We start from the raw sequence: 20,426 nt of genomic DNA, 5'->3' as shown, positions 1-20,426 counted from the left end.
TTTTTTTTTCCTGTGAGCAGTATACTTTTTGGATTCCATTTTTCTTTTCAACTTGTAATGTTTTACAATAGTGCTTAGAGAAGACAATTTTTTCCATTCCGAAACTTTGGAACCACTGAATTAAGCAATCATAAGGTGTGATCACATAACAGATAGTTAAAATATCATGATATAACATATATTAAAAATTAAAAAAAATTAGATCAACAGCTGCAGTCTGAAACATAAAATAATATATTTCATTTATCATTTTTAAAAATGCTCTGATGCAAAGATTCTGTTGTAAATTCAGATCGTTTTCATATTTTTTTCCTTAATTATTAATTATTCATCTTTTAATTTTTTTATTTTTACATCATTTGGGATTTGTTAATGTTTTAAATACGATATTATTACGACCAGTGAATTTCAAATCAGGCAATTCGAAAAAAATTTATAATAATGTTTCTTACTCAAGTTTTTAGGGATTCATCTTTTTTTTTCCTTTAGCAGCAGGACCCATAATTTCCACCTTAATGGATCCTTGAGAAGAATTTTCTTAAAAATCCACCGAAGCTCAGTAGAGAACGCAAATTGTTTTAAATAAACTGCACTACACAGAACTTTCTTATGTTAACGTGCAGGATGTTATGTAAAAAGTTAAATTTTTCAATAGTCTCCTTATTTACTAGGTAAATAAATGCATTAAAAATTTTCATTACTCACTTCAAATCAACACTACTCACCTGATTCTTGGAGATATCGATAAACGAGAAAATTTACTTCATCACTGCTGAAACTCATTCTGTCTATCTTTTAACCTGCAACAATTTAGTTTAATAAGTTGAGCAAAACAAAAAACTTTTTGCACACAACACAGTATTACATCTACAACAATATACAGTACTACCTCAAAAATTCAGACTTTTAAAATTTAGAAACCTCTAAAAACTGGACTCATCCTATATCAATATCAATTTTAAAAATAATAAAAAACGATCTTGTCCTATTTCAGATCATTTCCATTCATTTTCCTTAAATCTCAATGTTATTATGACACAACAATTTCAAATTTTTTTAATTTAACTTTTTTAATCTGACGTTAATTCAACATCTGGATTCAACCATACATGAATAAGTTTCAAAAAGTTATTATTTATATGCAAGATTAAAATTTTATGAGTAAATTTTTGCAGAAAAGAAAACCAAGATTTTTTACTTCCCAAAAGAAAAATTTTTTCGCGAAAAACTCTTAACGTTCTGCGACTACGTTATCATGTCACCGTAAATCTGCTACAGGTATTATGTGAATTAATAATTTGATTTTTTTAGAACTCATTTTGTACTTTTTCTAACCAATAGATGAATTTAGATCAGTAACTTAGGGTGGCAGGAGAGAATTAATTTAACTTTTTTTTTTTCGTTTGGCTAACATTCTTTCTAGCACTTTTGCATCAAGTGCTTATAATTAGCCAAATGCTTGGAGTTAGTTGAAAGCCAGGGAGAAAACTGTTAGGACTACAAGGATTATTATATCAAATTTTAACCATAATATAAAAATTGTCTTAGCACACCAAAAGCTGCCACATTTTGATGACAACCTGAGGTGGCACATGAGGAACCAAAAAATAATATTACTGAAATGAAACAACTGGAAGTATTTCCTTAATGGTACCTGTTCAAGCTACCAACAATCACTAAGATACCACATTTTAAATTTGCAAAAATTTTAAAAGAAAAAAATATGGAGAAGTTTGTCCAGAAGAGGCCATGAGTTATATCAGGGGATCCAACTTATATGTGGCCGGGGGCCGCAATTAAAAACACCAGTCAAATGGCAGGCCGCAACTTTAGCAAAATTTTATATAGGACTATTTAATGTTTGAAGGAACATCAAATATTAGTCAGAATTTTATCAAAGTTTTTTTACCTATTAAATAGCACAATAACAAGCAATACAGATAATGCTTGTTACGTATCATTTCGAATCTTCTCTTAATCAGAAATTTAGTGACAAGATTTTTTCTTCTTTCAAATTTAATTCTATGATAAATTAACATTTTTTTCAACTTATTAGGAATTATACCAACAACAACAAATTCTCGAACATCTGAAATTAATTTTTCTTTTTCTTTTCCGCTCATGCGATATTCAATTCAAGGAATTTAAATAAAACATGATATCCATTCCCTCCTTTAAGCGTTTTAAAATTTACAAATGTAAATAGTTTTGACCAAAATGAATATTTTTAAAAAGTCAAATGGGAGAATTTCTTCGAGAAAATTTCTGATATGAACTTGCTAAATTATATTCATAAAATACAAAAAAAAAACGAAGTAAAAAAGAGCAACATACACGATTATTTTTGTACTTGAATAAATATTTTCTTGGATGCAAAACTTGTAAATTTTTTTGCACCATTGGTATGTTACATTTCACAGAAATGAAAAAATTAGGTTTTTTAAACGAAAGAAAAGTATTTTAAACCCATATAAATTTTTTACGAAAATTGTCACAAAAAATAACAACAACTGATATATTTTAGTTCGCAGGCCACAAAAAAAAGCTTCGCGGGCCGCCAGTTGGTAACCACTGAGTTATGTATATCCTTCAAATTTGTCATTTTTATCATGTTTTTCTTTCTTCTTATTAGAGCCACTGATTTGAATTACCAAAACTTGGCTGCTATTTTTTAGCATGATGTACCATTACAGAAATCTTGCCAACTAACTCTTAATGTACAACTCACAGCCACTCCAGGGCAAACCATAACAGATTCTTATTCTTTAAATTTTCGTAAGTATAACAACCCTTTGGGACATTAAGGATGGTAGTTGGCGCAGTCCTGGACCGGTATTAACAAAGAAATATCTGGCAGGGTATTTGTTGATTAGCCAGGCGCTAGTAAATTCAACAATATTACTTTATATATTTATATTTTTTAAATAAAATAAAAATAGTTATTTATGTATTTATTTCTTAACACAAAGTTAAAACATAAATAACATTGTTGAATTTACTTCAACTGGCTAAAAGGAAAAAAATTTTGGCTGTAGCACACAAAAAAACCAGAATTAGAAAAAAATTGTTTCTTTTTTTCTTTCAAGGAAAAAAATAAATAAATAAAATAACTTTTTGGTTTAAATCTGATTTTTTTTTATTTAAAACATAAGCAGGGGTCTGTCTAGACATTTTGTGAAAGGTCCGTTTTTCGTGAAATTGTGAAAAAATTACTCACATTCTTTCAACCAGGGTCCGCTTTTATGAATTTGTGCAAATAGGGTCCGTTATTGCAAAAAAAAAAATTTTTTCAAGGAGTTTTTAAATTTTATTCTCAAGATTCAACTGTATTTTCAAGATTATGCTCAACACTGTAAAATTGTAATTAAAAAAATTAAATTTTAAAAAATAAACAACAATGGCTGCTTCTAAATTACAGATGCAACATACAAATATTTGGTATTCAGTCTATACTGCTGAAAGCAGAATATTAATTTCGGACGAATAATGGAAGAATCGTCTGCCGAAGACAAAACTTGATTCGCTAACATCCATCTTTCTTGTTTTCTGCCCTGGAAAGGGTTTATTCGATTAACAAAATAATAATGAAGATAAACAAATTTGTGAAGGGTCCGATTAAAAGAAAAATCATTTTGTGAAGGGTCCGTTTTTAAGTTAAAATATTTTGTGAAGGGTCCGTTTTTATGAAAAGATATTTTGTGAAGGGTCCGTTAACGGACCCAAATTTCTTCTAAACAAACCCCTGATAAGGATAAATAACATTTGAAGCCTCAAATTAAAAAGCATTTCACAGTCATCTCTTTTCAAATTAATATTATGAATAAAGAATTCCCAAGTTTTAACTTTTGTTTCATAAATAAGAAAATATGATAAAACAGTATAATAACTAGAGATTTTAACTTATTTGTTACTTTACAACTCAACTTTACATGCAAGGTAGCCTACTTTACACTAGAGCTGCACAATGAGGCTATTGGCGACTCTACATGCAAATTAGCATTTAATATCTTTACAACTTTAACTTTACATGCAAATGAGCATTTCATATCTGAATGTTATTATAGTACGAATGTAAAAAATATGTTAGTCAGTACAAAAATGTATTATTTTAGCTCCTATTTACATTAATGCCATTATTTAACAGTATAAAATTTGTGGCATATTAATATCAATTAATTGTTGATTTATTTATTGTTGTTGTAAATTTATGTCACACTGGAGCAGCACAATGGGCTATTGGCGACGGTCTGGGAAACATCCCGGAGGATGATCCGAAGACATGCCATCACAATTTTGATCCTCTGCGGAGGGGATGGCACCCCCGTTTCGGTAACCAGACGACCTGCGCGCGAAGTGGAGAACTTTAAGGTAGCACAGTTTAACGAGGACCAATACCGCACACCCTCGGTCCCTAAGCAGACTGATCCAAGTGGTCACCCACCCGCACACTGACCGTAGCCAGTGATGCTTGACTTCGGTGATCTGCTGGGAACCGTGTCTTAACGATCAGTCCACTGCGGGACGATTTATTTATTGAATCAATAAAAAATTTTAATATATAGGATTAGAAAATATTCAACACAATGTATTATTTCAATTAAATATATTCATAATTAATACAATGATGAAAAGGAGCAAAAATGAAAAATGGCTACACATATACAAACACATAATATAATAAAGACATGTTCTAGAATAAGTGACTTTTACTAGAATAAGAACAAAGAATAAATCACTTTTTTGTCGGCTATTTTAATATAAAGCAATTTAAAATATAACAATGTTCTTATTGGTGTCTTGCGGCATTAAGGAAAAAAAGTACCTTGAAGGTATTTCAAATGAATTGTAAATATTTTTTCTTATGCAATCTTTTTTATAAAAATATGGTGTAAAAGTTGTAATTTAAAATAATACAATAATGAGAATACATAGCAGGGGTCTGTCTAGGTTTTTCTGACAGGTACCTATTTTGTGAAAATTTAGACGTAATTTGTGAAAAATTAAAAATTATATTAAAAAATCAACACAAAAATATGGATTTATCGTTTCCTAAGGGATACAAAAATGAAATTTTAAGAAAAAGTATTTTGTGAAACTACCGTTTTTTCTAAAATTGAATTTGTGAAACTACCGTTTTTTCTAAAGTTGAATTTGTGATCGCTAAACGGTAGTAAATTTGGCCTGGACAGACCCCTGCATACCATTTTTTCTAAAGTTGAATTTGTGAAGGTACCGCTAAACGGTAGTAAATTCGGCCTGGACAGACCCCTGCATAGATACAATATGATTTGTATACCCACATAACAGGAAATAATTCTAAAATTTGAAAGAAAAAAAATATCTGAAAAAAAAAACAAAATTTAAAAAAGCACTTTAATCCCAATTTTATTTAAGACTGTAGCAAGCATTATATATCATTCAGAAATATATAAAAATAGAGATTCAGAAACTTTCATTCTTTAAATAATTACATTATTTAAACAGTTACATTATTTAAAAAAAATTCAAAAACTAACGGAACAAAAAATTAGCAATGATTTATTTTGTTATAAGAATTTTTAAAAGACCTCGTGATTTTATCTAAAAATTTCTCACATTAATTTATTTTGCACAAGTATTTTTGCCTAAACTTCAACTTCAAATGAACATTTGAACATTGCAAATTTATGATTATTTGAAGTATACGAATTCCAATTAGCAATTAAACTCCATATTGTAAAAAAAATGTCTGTGAACATATTTTGTTTATTTGGTTATATTCAAAAACTAAAATAATTTATATAAATAGAAAAAATTTACTTATTAAAAATAATTTTAAAAAAAAGTTCATTTAAACCACATTGATTTAAATTTGGTTAATGGTTTCAACCACATTTCCTTTAAACCAGCTAAAGGATAAAAATATCATATATATAAATAAACTACTATATATTATTTTTATTTTAATGTTCTTATTATGGCGAAATTTCCTGTATCCTGATCTGTGACAGTATAATCGCCAATTCTTGGCAACTTCTAAGCAGCAACTAAAAAAAACTTTTTAAAAAAATCATCACAGAAAGGGACCAACTTGTAGCCATGGTTAGGGGGCTAACATCTACATGTTTGCTTTAAATAAATTTGCAAGTTTAAAATTTATTTTGCACCTTGGCGATTGTAATTGGCACGACAGATTACTTTAATCTTAAAATAACCAGACAATTTCACAATGCACTCTAGTGATTTCAAATGATTAGAACAGATATCAATATGGAAATATGCCAAAGATCTCTCCAGAGTAGAGCTATAACCGAAAACTACTTTATTTACATGTATGTACCAAAATGTAATTGCTTTAAAATTTGAAGAGCATTCAGATGAGTAAAAAAAGAGATAGACATATTGTAAGATATATATTAGATTATGTAAAAATTATAAGTACTTTTTTTTATTATAAATTAACCTACATGCAATATAAAACTTGCAATGACATTTAAGCACAGAACAAAACTTGTAGCTGAAGTATTTAAAAATAAAAGATTTCATTATTAGATGAAAGGGATATTTAAAAAATTTTCCTGGGTTTAAAAATATAGAAACATTTATTTTGTTAAAAAACTGAATATTCATTTTAAATACAATAACACAAGAGAAAATAAAAAATACATAAGGTACCATAAATTTGTGGACAAAAGAATACCATATATAATCTTACCTGACAAACGCTTTTTATAAAACTTTTACAGCAGTATACTTTTTTAACGCTAAGCACAATAAATATATATTACGAAACTTAATGTCATAATTTTTGAAAATCGGATATATATTAAATCTTAATTTTTCAATTTCTCTAAAAATATAACTTATAGAGAAAAATTAAATAAAAACATTAAAAATTAATTATTTAATATTTACACCGACAACAAATGGCCCTGATAAAAAAATAACAACAAAAAGCCAATAGTTGTCATGGGCAAAGTGATGAAAGAAACGATTAAATCGTACTATCGATATAATTTTCAGTGTTTAATACCACAATAGCCCAATCATTCAATTCCATATCAGTTTTAAACGCACTGTAATAATATAGTCAGTGACTTGTGGTTATGCGCTATTGCGAGTCCGGGATCCTTGGTGCAGAATTTAAATAAACACTTTATTATTCATTATGATGATCATATTCTTTATTCATTTATAATAATTATTGCATCTTATCTCACCAAATGGTCTGCGAACTAAAATATATTAGTTGTCATTTTTCAGCGGACAGTTTTCGTAAAAAATCTATATGGATTTTAAATACTTTTAAGTTTTATATCTTAACAATTTGATATCTGTTGCACATTAATTGTTTAATGATGTTTCTAATTGCTGCCCCCGGCCTCCTGTAAGTTGGAAACCCCTGTTTTAGACCTTTCACTCTACACTTTTTTAAACTGAAGAAAAATGATTATTTTTCCTGCACTTAATGCAGGATTAGTCTAGAAATACATAAAAAATCAGTCAAGTTTTTGAGAGGGAGAAACTTTAATTGCCATGTGGCTTATCTCCAAAGCTGTGTATACAATGTTAAAAATTCACTGCTATCCAACGTGAATGTAAACTATGGAATTTTTATTCCTCTTACTGAAATGGCAGTAGGTGTCAAACTAATGAAGCTACAGGTAGGAAAACAACATATCTTTCATTGTTGAAACTATCACAGATTGGTGGTAAATTCCTTTTCTTTATGGAACTTGAAACTGCAGTTTGTACTTCCTAAATCAAGAAGTGCGACTATTCTGAAAGAACTGCAATTTAGTTCAACCGGAATTCACTTTGGGGTAAAGAAGACTCTAAAGAAGCCTCGTAAGCGTTTCTACTGAAAGAAGTCAAGAAATGATGAAAATTTGTGTCAATCTTGAGGTGACTGTGAGGCTCAGAAGGGACCGAAGAAATGTAACTGCAGAAGATTTCGACATTATAATGTAGCAGCAGCATTTGAGCGTAACACCCTTTATCCAACGCCTCCTAGAAAAGAACAGGCCTCAGCACGGGGTTACCATAAATAAGAAACTCGATCCTTTAGTAGTCCAAACGAAATTACATTTTTCGTATTTCCCACCACTGCGCAGCTTAGTACCTCGAACGTAATGACATCTTTCTTGTTTTTCATCTACTACGCAATTTAACTTCATTACATCGGACTAATAAATTGATCCGTGCTGAGGCCTTCCTTCTTCTCTAGGAGGTGTTGCTTTATCTCGAATATCATATGGCATCTTAGTTGTCATAGATTGTTTTACAAAGTGGCCGGAAGCATATCCAGTACCCGACCAAAAGGCTACTACAATAGCGGAGGTGTTAGTACAGCAATCCAGCAATCCCTTATGAAAATTTAAGCAGGTATATTTAAGGTTAATTTGAGGTATTTTTGAGGTATTAAGATTGTTTTGAGGTTTATTTGAGGTATATTTAAGGTTGCAGAGAAAACAGCAATAAAAATTATACCTCGTAAAGGTTGTAATTAAGGTGTACGAGGTTGATTTATATATACTTCAGCTTGTTTTGAGGCTGTTTAAAATTCACTTCAAATCAACCAGACTGATAAGGAGATTTTTAAGGTATACCAGGTTTATTTTCTTACACTTGTAACAAAGAGGTATTTTTGAGGTATAAAAATTTTTACCTTACTTCAACTAACAATAAAAAGGTATTTATTGAGGTATATGAAGTCCTTTTATTTATACCTAAGCTTATTTTGAGGCTGTTTTAAATTCACTTCAAATCATCCAGACTGATAAGATGATTTTTAAGGTATACGAGGTTGTTTCTCTTACACTTGTAACAAAAGAGGTATTTATGAGGTATAAAAAAATCAACCTTATTTCAACTAACGAGAGTGAGGTAATTACGAGGTATAAAAAATATACATTTTTTCTACTAACCATATTGAGGTATTTATGGGGTATAAAAAAATATACCTTATTTCAACTAAAGAGAGTGAGGTATTTATTGAGGTGTTGAAGTCATTTTATTTATACCTAAGCTTGTTTTAAGGTTGCTTAAAGTACACTTCATATTAACTAACTCACTTCCCAGAGTTCCATGCGTGCCGGCAAATGGCATGTGTGTTGACAATCGAAAGTCTATTCGAAATTCGGTAAGTGTGCTTGACATTTATTAATTTAGTTTTATCACTTTTAATCAAATATGCTTCAATTTTGAAACTTAAATTTTATTATTTTTGTTTTAACGACGCGTCCTGATCTTAAATAATTTAAGTTGGAGGATATTCTTAGAGGCTATCGTTGTAGGCTTAGCAATAAGAGAGAATAACCGAAATATTTCTCGTAACTGTTTTGGGTAACATTACTGGTGAATCGTTACAGCAGGTTATGCACAGTATATTTTATTGTTTGTAGTTCAGTCAAATAGAACTATTCTATTTATTTTGCTTAAATGTATATGTTTTAACGTAGCAGAATGCACGCTGATTAATTGAGAAAAATGTTCACAATTTCTCTTATAAATAAATCATTGAAAATTGAAAGATTTTTAAAATGGCAATTTTGCTTTGAAATTCTACTATAGCTGTATGCTTATCGTTTGAATATTTGTTGCAAAGTTTATATTATTGTTTATATATATATATATATATATATATATATATATATATATATATATATATATATATATATATATATATATATATATATATATATATATATATATATATATATATATATATATATATATATATATATATATATATATATATATATATATATATACATGAAAAACATGAATAAAATAAAAACTAAATGGTAGAGAAACAAGAATGGTAAAAGCAAATAGTCGTTGTCAAGACACATCTATTGCTATAAATGCGATATTTCTGAATAAAGAATAATTATCCTAAGATAAAAATTATTCTTTATATGTGTCGATATCGCAAAAAACCTTATGTTGTAAAAAATCATGAAATAAAAGAAAAATGTAAAAGGAAATCAAACTTACCGGCGTGAATTAAAACGCGGTTAAGGTTTAAAAGTACAATAATAAAACAGTTAACAAAAATCGCGAAGATGTAAAATATTGCTTATAGCTTGAATCGAATATAATAAAATTAAAGAAACATTTGATCGAAGAAGAAGAAAAAAAAATGTTTAAGTAAAATATTAGTGCTGCCATCTATGAGAAACAATTAGTAAAAAGGTAATAAAATTGAAATAATAATAAAAATGTTTAACGGATTGAATAAATCAGCAGTCTTAAAAAAAAAAATAATAAATAAATCATTTATAGGGAAATTAATTTAAAAGTCAGTCTGTCAGGATAGAAAGCCATTTATAGACTTATCCTTCATTCATAAATTCTAACATAATTTTACAGAATACACATATCCATCTTTCATAGGGTGACTTATTTAAAAATCAGAGCCTGCATACAGGAATAGAAAACCGTTTATAGGTTTTATTCTTCATTCATAGAACCTTACATAATTTTAAAGTATACACGTATCACCTGCATTCATTTGGGGTGGTTCTTTACGAACCAGAGCCCATTCCACTTATACAAAAATAATAATTAATTAAATAAATAAATAAATAAATAAATAAACTGTTTATTATACTGGACTATTAAAATTAAATTAATTTTAAGAGGCTACAAATATTAAAAAGTAACTAAAAAATATTTAACTAATACAGTATAAAAGGTCATACATCCAAACTATTCCGTCCAGTGGCTTTAGGAATAGTTTATCATAGTTAGTTCCTACAGTGCCGCTCAAAAGTATCAGTACACCTAGAAACTTATAAAAAAATGGCATAATTCAAAGTGTCATAACTTCTTTAAAAATGATCAAAAATGCTTCTTCTTTAGCTCATTTTGAAGCTTAAAATCTCTACTTTTATGTACTCTAATTGTTTTTAATTAATATGTTTTGAAACTATGTACAATTACACTCTAAACAATCATGGAAAATTGTATTAATTTTTTGTGAAGTTTGACGCGATATACGGGCACAAAGGGGTCAGATATTGTTAATTTTTATCATACCATTGAAAAATTTGGACTTTTAGCTTTCATTTAAAGAAAAAAAATCCAAAAAAACATGTTTTTTGACGAAGTTATTATCAAATAAAAAATAAAAAAATTTTCAGAATTTAATGATTTTTCAGCAATCTATTATATATAATTCTCTTACGTGGCTCCCAAATTTTGGCTGTATTTCTTTTCCGCCGGTGGCAACGTTTACTTCGTTTTGTTTACGTTTTGAAAACACCAAAGCATTCTGCCTTTTAATGATGTGTTTCTGATCTAATATATATATTTCTCTTACGTGGCTGAAGTACTTTGCACAACTAAATAAGATTCTTTTCACAACACTTAAATATTTACTTTATTTTCTTCATATATACAGAGAACAGTCGACAAAGAATTCTGTTAGGTTAAATAACATTTCTCTAAAAAAATTACGAATTCTAAAAGAAATAAAAAATAAACAACTTAAAAAATAAAAATGCTGTTGCCAGCCATAGAATTTTTTGAAAGTTAACTTAGCAACATAAATCAAAATGACATAGAAGCGCAACTGGATCAAAATTATGATACCTGAGCGCTTGACGTAACAAATCCTTCAATTCTAAAAGTGTTGTATCGCCAAATGCCCAAATTAACAATTGTGTTCTTAAAGAAATTCTATAAAAAGTTTTAAATAAAAAACCTACTTCTACAACTGCTTCTTGAAGAACTTGGCTCATTGATTAAAAATATTGTTTTAATTTTACAGTACTAACTTTACTTCAACTTTCATTATTGCTATGACCCTCTTTCATTACATTTTACAACTTCATGCTAAATTTGAGGACTTTAAGTTGTTTTGTGGTTGAATACTGACATTTAGAAATGTGTACATAAAAAAGCAATATTTAGAGGTTAAGAGTTTGCCTCAGAAAAATTTTAATTGTTGACATTGAATTTAACAATGGAAACAATCGTTTTTGTGAAAAATTGAATTGTATTGTTGACATCAAAACTAAAAATATTGTGTTTCAACTTAACAATACTACCTTAATTTATACTTTAGAATTGCCTCGGAGAAATTTGAATTGTTAGAAATGATTTAAACAAAAAGTTTTATTTTAACTGACGCATACTATATTATAATTTTAACTTTTTCTATGACTATACACATTTTCTTACTCTTTTCTTTGTTTTTTATACATTTTATATTTTTGTGATAAAAAAAAAACTTATTGTTGTTCTGCTTCTGAACACCGATGAAAACACAAAATGATGGGCTTCATCAACAATCAAAAATATCTACATTTATTTTACAAATTGCATATTATTAGGGTGGCGCCCTTCAGAGAATTAAAAATACAAAATTATCTTCATCAAAGACGATGCTTTACATCCGGCGTTCAGTGGCAGACTACTATTTCATATTGTTTTACAACACATGGCTTTAGCCCTCTGGTGGGAAAGACTTTGAAATAAAACAGTTACTTTTCTCAACAACTGAAATTTAGAATAGTGTGATTAAGAAAAATATGTGAACTGCTTGCAATTTCAAATTAATATTGAAATGTACAGGTTTAGAATTTTCTACAGTGAAAAGTTTTCGGAACTTCAGTGTTCAAAAAAGTATACAAAAGCTAGACGCTAAGAACGTATCCAATGAGCGAGCAAAGCGAGCATTGGATTGCGAAGCAATCCGAAATGAACTGCGAAAGCAGTTCCGGGGGTTGGTGAGCGTTAGCGAGCAGGGGGCGAAGTCTCCTAGTTATAATGAATTCCGCACAGGAACTATTTAGGTTCGTCCTCCTACCTTTGGTCTTCGATCCATTAACCAGCATAAATCATATGTGGAAAGTCTTTCAAGAGCAGTGGCGCAAAATAGACAAGATAACATTAAAAAAGCTGATTGATCGGATGCCTCGAGTGTGTACTGCAGTTATAAAAGCGCGGGGAGGATATTTTGAAGAAAGCAAAATATGATGTAAAATATTTTTTCATTATTACATTTTTGTTTTCAAATTTTTTCTGAGAAAAATACGAAAAAATAAATTTCAAAATATTAAATTGTAAACGTTGATTCTTATTTCATTAATATTATCGAGAAAAATTAAATTTTAATTTATTTTAATTAAAAAATTTTCATATCATATTATAATTACACTAAAAATCATTATAATTGCTAAAAAATCATTAAATTCTGAAAAAAACCCTTTCTTTTATTTGACAATAACTTCGTCAAAAAACATGTTTTTTTGGAATTTTTTTTTTAAATGAAAGCTAAAAGTCCAAATTTTTCAATGGTATAATAAAAAATAACAATATCTAACTCCTTTGTGCCCGTAAATCGCGTCAAACTTCACAAAAAATTAATACAATTTTCTATGATTGCTTAGAGTGTAATTGAACATAGTTGCAAAATATATTAATTAAAAACAATTACAGTACATAAAAGTAGAGACTTTAAGCTTCAAAATGAGCTAAAGAAGAAGCATTTTTGATCATTTTTAAAGAAGTTATGACACTTTGAATTTTGCCATTTTTTTATAAGTTTCTAGGTGTACTGATACTTTTGAGCGGTACTGTACCTTGAAAAAATCAGAGCTTACTTAAAACAGAAAAATTAAATAAAAATTAAAAATTAATGTACCAAGTTTTTTAAGATTTTTTTAAAATAGAAATTAAGAAATAAACTAGGAAAATGGCTATTAATTAAATCTTTTTTATATATATCAGTATCTAATAAAAACTCGTTATAGTTAGAATTATTCCTGTAAAATCTATGAATTTGATTGGCAATAATATTAGAAAAAACCTTATTGGCTAAGTTAGAGTTGAAATCTATGCATTTTTTAACTGGAAATTTAAAATCATTTCTTTTGTCAAAAAGTTTAAATGTAATATTTTTATCTGCATTAATATTAAGAGTCAAATCTAAAAAATTTGCTGAAGAATTACTATTATTTGTTTTATTAAGAATTAATTCATTTGGATAAATATGTTTTGCTAGAATATCGAAATCATTAAAATTAATATTAAAGTATATATATATATATATATATATATATATATATATATATATATATATATATATATATATATATATATATATATATATATATATATATATATATATATATATATATATATATATATATATATATATATATATATATATATATTTACAGAGCTTATCCACAGTTCCCTGATATTACTGAGATGGCCTAGGCTGTAAATAGCACATGCGCGGCGGCGCAGAAGAAGAGACAAGCAAGCTACTGCTCAGCCTTCCCCTAGGATATAGTTCTGAATTTATACCTAAAAGAAAAAGTAATCTCTCCTAATAAACTACAGAATTTATGTAATTGTTGATAACAATAGTTTGCTAGATATTTGATAGTTGAAAACTAGTAACTGTACTAGCTCACTTCTTCATGTTTGATCACAAAACTGCTATTTTCACTACATGTTATTTTCTCGCATTTTACCCACGTTAATTATTTACTAAGCAGATTGTTATTACTTATTAGAATATTGGGCAGAATGAAATTAAATCCGATTTCAAGTTTATATGACAATTTGTTTCAAGGTTATGAGCTTTTTCATGCAGCTGTTTATGGTTCACTACTTCAAAAATGTGCGAATTTCGGAAATCCTAAATATTTTAGAAATAAGTCAGTATAGTATGCAATTTTAATCCTGAATTGAATAAAATCAATTGCAAATAAAAACATTTATTGTTGAAAGTAATATGCATTATTTAGAGTTTCATCCTATGGGATGTGTATTTATATTTAAACAAGTGTTTGTAACAACTAACTATTAGTTTTATTCTGCTCGGTATTATGAGTTATATAGGAGATATTATACTCAACTTATTTTAAAAGTACTATTTCAAATCATTCTCTCTTAGACATTTTCCTCACATAAAATTACTCACAACTTTAAAATAAATGCTCCTTATCAGCTTGTAATTTGTTCTATTCGATTGAGTTTAAAAAAAGAATAAAAATTGGTACATAACTTTAAAATTTTAATTTATTAAAAGATTGTAGATTCTTGATTACATTGATTAAAAATTATTAAAATAACTATTTTTTAAGAAACTCTGATGTGATTGACAATAACATAAGTCCTTTTCAGAATCAGTGTCAAAAATTTTAAAAAAAGCTGCTAGTTTCTTGAAGTCTGACAAAAAGTTGAAAAATATAGACTAGGTTTATTGAGTTTAAAGATTTTTAAAAAAGAAAGGGAAGGAAATCTAATTATTAAACTTACAAGTACCATAATGTTACAGATGTAAAGAAAAATAAAAAGTGTTAAATTTGCATAATAAGATTGGAATTATACAGGGTGTTTATAAAGTCCCGGATCCATTTTGATGTTTAATAACTCATAAAATAATAAAGATAGATTAAAATTAATAACATTAATGGTTAGAGAGACTCAAAAAGTTTCATGCCCCTTGTCAATGAACTTCCACGTGTGCCCCCTTCGTCGCACGGAGAATATCAAGTCGATAGTCAATTTCACGAGAGGTAGCTTTCTTTTTTACAGAAAAGACAATCTCATCAGTCGTATACTTAGACATGTTGGAAAACTTCGTCTTTCCACAACTAGAAGAGCTTCAGCCACATGTCTTTTTGCAACAAGATGGTGCACCACCTCATTGGGGTATCATCGTTCGTAGTTTTTTGAATGACCATTTTACAGGAAGATGGATTGGGCGAGGAGGTCCAATTCCTTGGCCACCCAGATCACCTGATATAACGCCGCTGGACTTTTTTCTTTGGGAATTTATAAAGGACAATTTTTACAGGAGGATCGTGTCGAACATTGATGGCCTAAAAGCCAGAATTACAACCGCAATAGCCTCTGTTCATGCCGACATGCTTGCCGCTACCTGGCGTGAAATTGACTATCGACTTGATATTCTCCGTGCGACGAAGGGGGCACACGTGGAAGTTCATTGACAAGGTTCATGAAAGTTTTTGAGTCTATCTAACCATTTATGTTATTAACTTTAATCTATCTTTATTATTTTATGAGTTATTAAACATCAAAATGGGTCCAAGACTTTATAAACACCCTGTATATTTGAATTTATGTAAATTTTGTTAATGGTAATACTGTCTTCAGTGTATTTTATTTCGTGGCTGTGATACATGTCATGCTTTTTAGCTACGAGGATTGAATAGAAATGGCAGAAGATATTTATTTGAAAAGGAAAATTAATTTCATCCAGTTAATTTAAATGATAAAAAAAATACTTTCTAATATTTTAAGACCTGCCACTATTATTGTAAATATGACTTTCTTACTAATTTATATTTTTTTTCCTCTTAGGTTCCAATAATTACAAGTTTCAACATGTAGACGGAAACAGTATTTAAAATAATTTTGTTGGTTTGTAAAAAAAGTGAAATTTTAGTTTTAAATAAAAGTACTTTGAATTTCAGCTGATTAATTATTTAAATTTGTAGTTTTATAGCTTTAAAAATTCAAGCACCTTAGACAACTATCTTCTAAAAATACGAGTATGAGTTCCCATAAATAATTTTTACTAACTGTAGAATTTGGATAAGTGTTATTTTAAGATGATTTAAATCAATCTATTAAAATTATAGAAGAATTATGCATTTGAAACTTTCTTTTATAGCTTAACAAAAGAAGCAATTACTGCCGAAGGTTCAATATTAAAAATTTCAGGTTGATAAATGATCTCTACTAGTAAAAAAAAATGTAATGTACATTATTCTTCATATAATATATATAATATCTTTATATATATATATTATATTTCTTATATAGTGAGTCTAAAAATTAATAAACTAGGTGGTCCGTATAACACCTCACCTTCGTAAGTGCTAAAAAAAACGTCTTTGGTTGATAAATTAATACTTCTAAAAGTACAAAAATATATACTTGAGGTTACAAAATAATAACTTAAGGTAGAACATGGAACACATGGCGCAAATTAAAAATAACTTTTCCAATTGTTGAAAATACACTTCAGGTTGATTTATAACAACCAGAAGTGTAAAATAGCCCACCTTAGGTTGAAAAATATATACCTCTACAAGCATAAAATTATATACCTGAGGTTGAAAAACAATTACCTGATCTCGAACAAAATACACCTGAGGTAGATTTATAATAAGCTGAAGTGTAAAATGACACACCATAGGTTGAAAAATATCTACCTCTACAAGCATAAAATTAGATACCTGAGGTTGAAAAATAATTACCTGAAGTCGAACAAAATACACCTGAGGTTGATTTATAATAACCTGAAGTGTAAAATGACACACCTTAGGTTGTTGAATAAATACTTCCACGAGTGTAAAAAAATATACTTCAGGCTGAAACATATATAACTCTGGAGGTATATTTAAGGTATATTTGAGGTTGATTTTGAGGTATTCATTTGCACCCTTTTCAACCTTTACGACGTATTTAAACAACAACCTCCTTTTTACCTTTAAAATATACCTCGTTTATACCTCATTTATACCTCGATTTTTTCATAAGGGATGGGTACCCAGATTTGATACACTCTTACAAAGTCATTCAGACTAAGGTGCGAATTTCACTTGTGCTGTTTTTAAAGGATTATGTCAAATGCTCGGAATAAACAAAACTTAGACAAAGCCTTACATCCTCAATCGGACGGCATGGTTAAGAATATAACCGAACTATCTTGAATAACATCCCAAGTAGCACATAATATTATATAACATCAGAAAATCGGTAAAATCTAACGTTATCTTGCACAACTTCTAATATTAGAAAGATACAAAAGATCGCTGTTTGCTCAGCCTTATATAATATTAGATTCTATACAAACTAATATTATCTAGCGTTCGCCATAATATTATTTTGCATTAGTTTTGATGCTATATAATATTAGATTTTGAATTTTTTGATATTATTTTGCTTCACTTTGTAAAGAGATCCAGAATGTTGGGACTTAAAGCACCAGCTGTTCCTGCTTGCATTTCGCAGGGCTGTTCACGAAACTACGGGATACACAAAACACGGGATACTAAGTTGCTGTTTGGTAGTAAACTTTGCCTCCTTAGTGATCTTCTGTTCCGCCTGAGCCTTCATCGCAGGAAGAATACCTTCAGAATCGACACACGTTTGGAAAATGTTCACTACTTTGGCATAAGCGAATCAACGGGACACGAGTTCAAGGAAGATGATAGTCCAATCCGACGTAAGGGACTTTCTCCCAAGTTACAATCTAACTGAGCCGGAAGAGTCTCCTCAAAAGACAGAATGACGTCGAGGTTCGAAAAAGGAAGTCCCCATCTCCAACACCAAAGGTACATTGTGTACCTTGATACATTGCGATAAGCTAGCCCGTCACCACGGAATAAATTAATTTTACCATTGTCTTTTTAATTGGAAATAAGGCCAAATTATTTCATATTTCTAAAGTGAATTTAGTAATTTTATCTATGTAGTGTTATGTGATGTCATATTTTACAATTTGTAAGTTTTATGTAAGCTTAAACTTCATAATGCTGTTCCATAGTACTGTATTATTTTTGTGTCCCTTGCGGGGATTGTACTTCCCGGGATATGCCGCCCCTGAGAGGAAGGCAATATTACAAATTTGAAAAAAATTTGTAGAATGTTGTAAATATTGTTTCGTCATTAGGATAATATCTCAGACAGTTCAATTGAAAAAGTTATTTTATGAAAAGTCGCGAAATTCTAACGTTATTTTGAGTGAAATAACGCCTAATGCATTTCTTATGGGAAACTCTTGTCAAAAAAGACGCCAAACAGACTTTGTTGCCAACTTGACAATCGATATTTGACCTTCAATTTTGACGACAAAATTATAGTTCTGGAAAATTCGAGTTTCGAAGAGATGGAACTAATTTTTACGGAGTTATTCGAGAAATGTCTAAGATCACGTCGAAAGTTCCGGGGTTGCTTCTCCAAGCCTATATAAATAGGAGTATGCTTTATAGTATAAGAGAAGAGAACATTAGACTGTTTGTAACTGCAATCAGGGCCTGATTATAGCCTAGGCCCAATAGGCTTGGGCCTAGGACCCACAATTTCTGAGGGGGCCTCAAAAATTAGTAAAAACGCTAATTAAAGGTGGGCTAGCTATGTCTTGATTTAAGTACTAAAAAAAGTGACTTTTAGCAAAAATCACTGATTTCAATTGTTTGTGGTCACCAAACTGTTTTTTATTCTGACATAATATTGTATTGTTGCTTTATATTTTGCTTTAATTTATATATACGTAAACTTTTTCTTAGAAAAATAATATTCAATTGTCTGCTTTTAAAATTTCTTAGAATGTTTCTCTTGAATCATGCAGATTAATGGATTCTTTTTCTCTATTAGGACTACTCTTCAGTAATTTAATTTCAAAATATTTTGTAAGGGGCCCAGAAAATTTGGTGGGCTTTGGGCCTGAATTTGTCTTGATCGGTCCCTGACTGCAATAGTGTTCTGATTTGCGAGTCTCTTGTGAACCGTCTGAAGTTTCAAGGTTTGTGATTTGCTGTATACTAGCCAATTATTCATGCTATAACTCAGTGCTGGAAATTGCTGTATTTTCTGGAAAATTCTACCAATAAATTTTTGAAGTTTTAAGAACTGTTTTATTCATTTCCAACCCACTCGAATCCCTGTGCCTGGTACAATCTTTATATATATATTTCGTCTGTTCGTGTGTATGTCCATGAACTCCTCCTAAACGGCTGGACTGATTTAAATGAAATTTTCTGTGTACCTTCAGAAGGATTCGAGAATGGTTTAGATTCACAAAAGAACATTCTGCCACAAACCGTTCCAGCGGTATCAGCGAAAATCGAAATGGAATTTTCTGATTGGTTAAAAGTTAGCCATTGTTTTAAATTTTGCTGTACACGAATCAGTTCTCAAATATCTTGAAGATAACAACAGTGATATTTTCTATCTTATAGCTCTATTCGTTTAGAAAAGTAAATTACATATACTTTAATATTTAATCATAATTCGGTTCTTTATTTCAGGTGAGCACAAGCACGTAAAATCAACGAGAATAAGTTTCGTAATTATTGGTCGTATCACGGATTTAGTATTCGCGATCGCAACGCTCGAGTACGCCGTCTAGCGGGAGCCTGTAAATATCGGACATTAATTTATCACGTTTTCATTTAGTTCCATCAAAGTCATTGACTGAATCAGACGCCATTTTTTAGCAGCAAATAAGAAACAAAATTTCCCTAAGGAAAAGGCCGAAGAACTTGAAAAAAATCTCCAGAATATTAGTAAATCTTTCAGGAACAGAACACGCCAAACATTTGAAGAAAAATTCCTCAATAATTTTTTATTTCTATTATCAACAAACTTGCAACTGATGACTTCCGATTTCGGATACTGTTACAGATGTGTGTATTAAGGTAAAATGCATTTCTTCTGTCCTCAATTCA

The 20,426-nt window shown here is 29.3% G+C and overlaps 1 protein-coding gene across 2 annotated transcripts in view; it reads right to left on the bottom strand.

Moving 5' to 3' along the window:
• The window catches only part of ebi (transducin beta like ebi), a 36,413-nt gene extending 29,442 nt beyond the window's left edge, over positions 1-6,971 (bottom strand). Inside the window, exons 1-2 of one of the 2 annotated variants that reach the window (XM_087165397.1) lie at positions 6,695-6,971; positions 726-800 (exon numbers count right to left, since the gene is read on the bottom strand). In XM_087165397.1, coding sequence (XP_087021523.1) covers positions 726-783 — 58 coding nt within the window. In that variant the 5' untranslated portion in view covers positions 784-800; positions 6,695-6,971. The remainder of the gene's footprint in view (positions 1-725; positions 801-6,694) is intronic. The other variant, XM_087165396.1, reaches the window with a different exon arrangement.
• Between the last annotated feature and the right edge of the window lie 13,455 nt (positions 6,972-20,426).

This window comes from Parasteatoda tepidariorum, chromosome 6 (genome assembly GCF_982258835.1).
Source record: "Parasteatoda tepidariorum strain Cologne lab strain chromosome 6, Ptep-v5.0, whole genome shotgun sequence".
NCBI classification, from domain to species: domain Eukaryota; kingdom Metazoa; phylum Arthropoda; class Arachnida; order Araneae; family Theridiidae; genus Parasteatoda; species Parasteatoda tepidariorum.
Note: the sequence above shows the minus strand (reverse complement) of the source record. Positions and strands in the feature narration are given on the sequence as shown.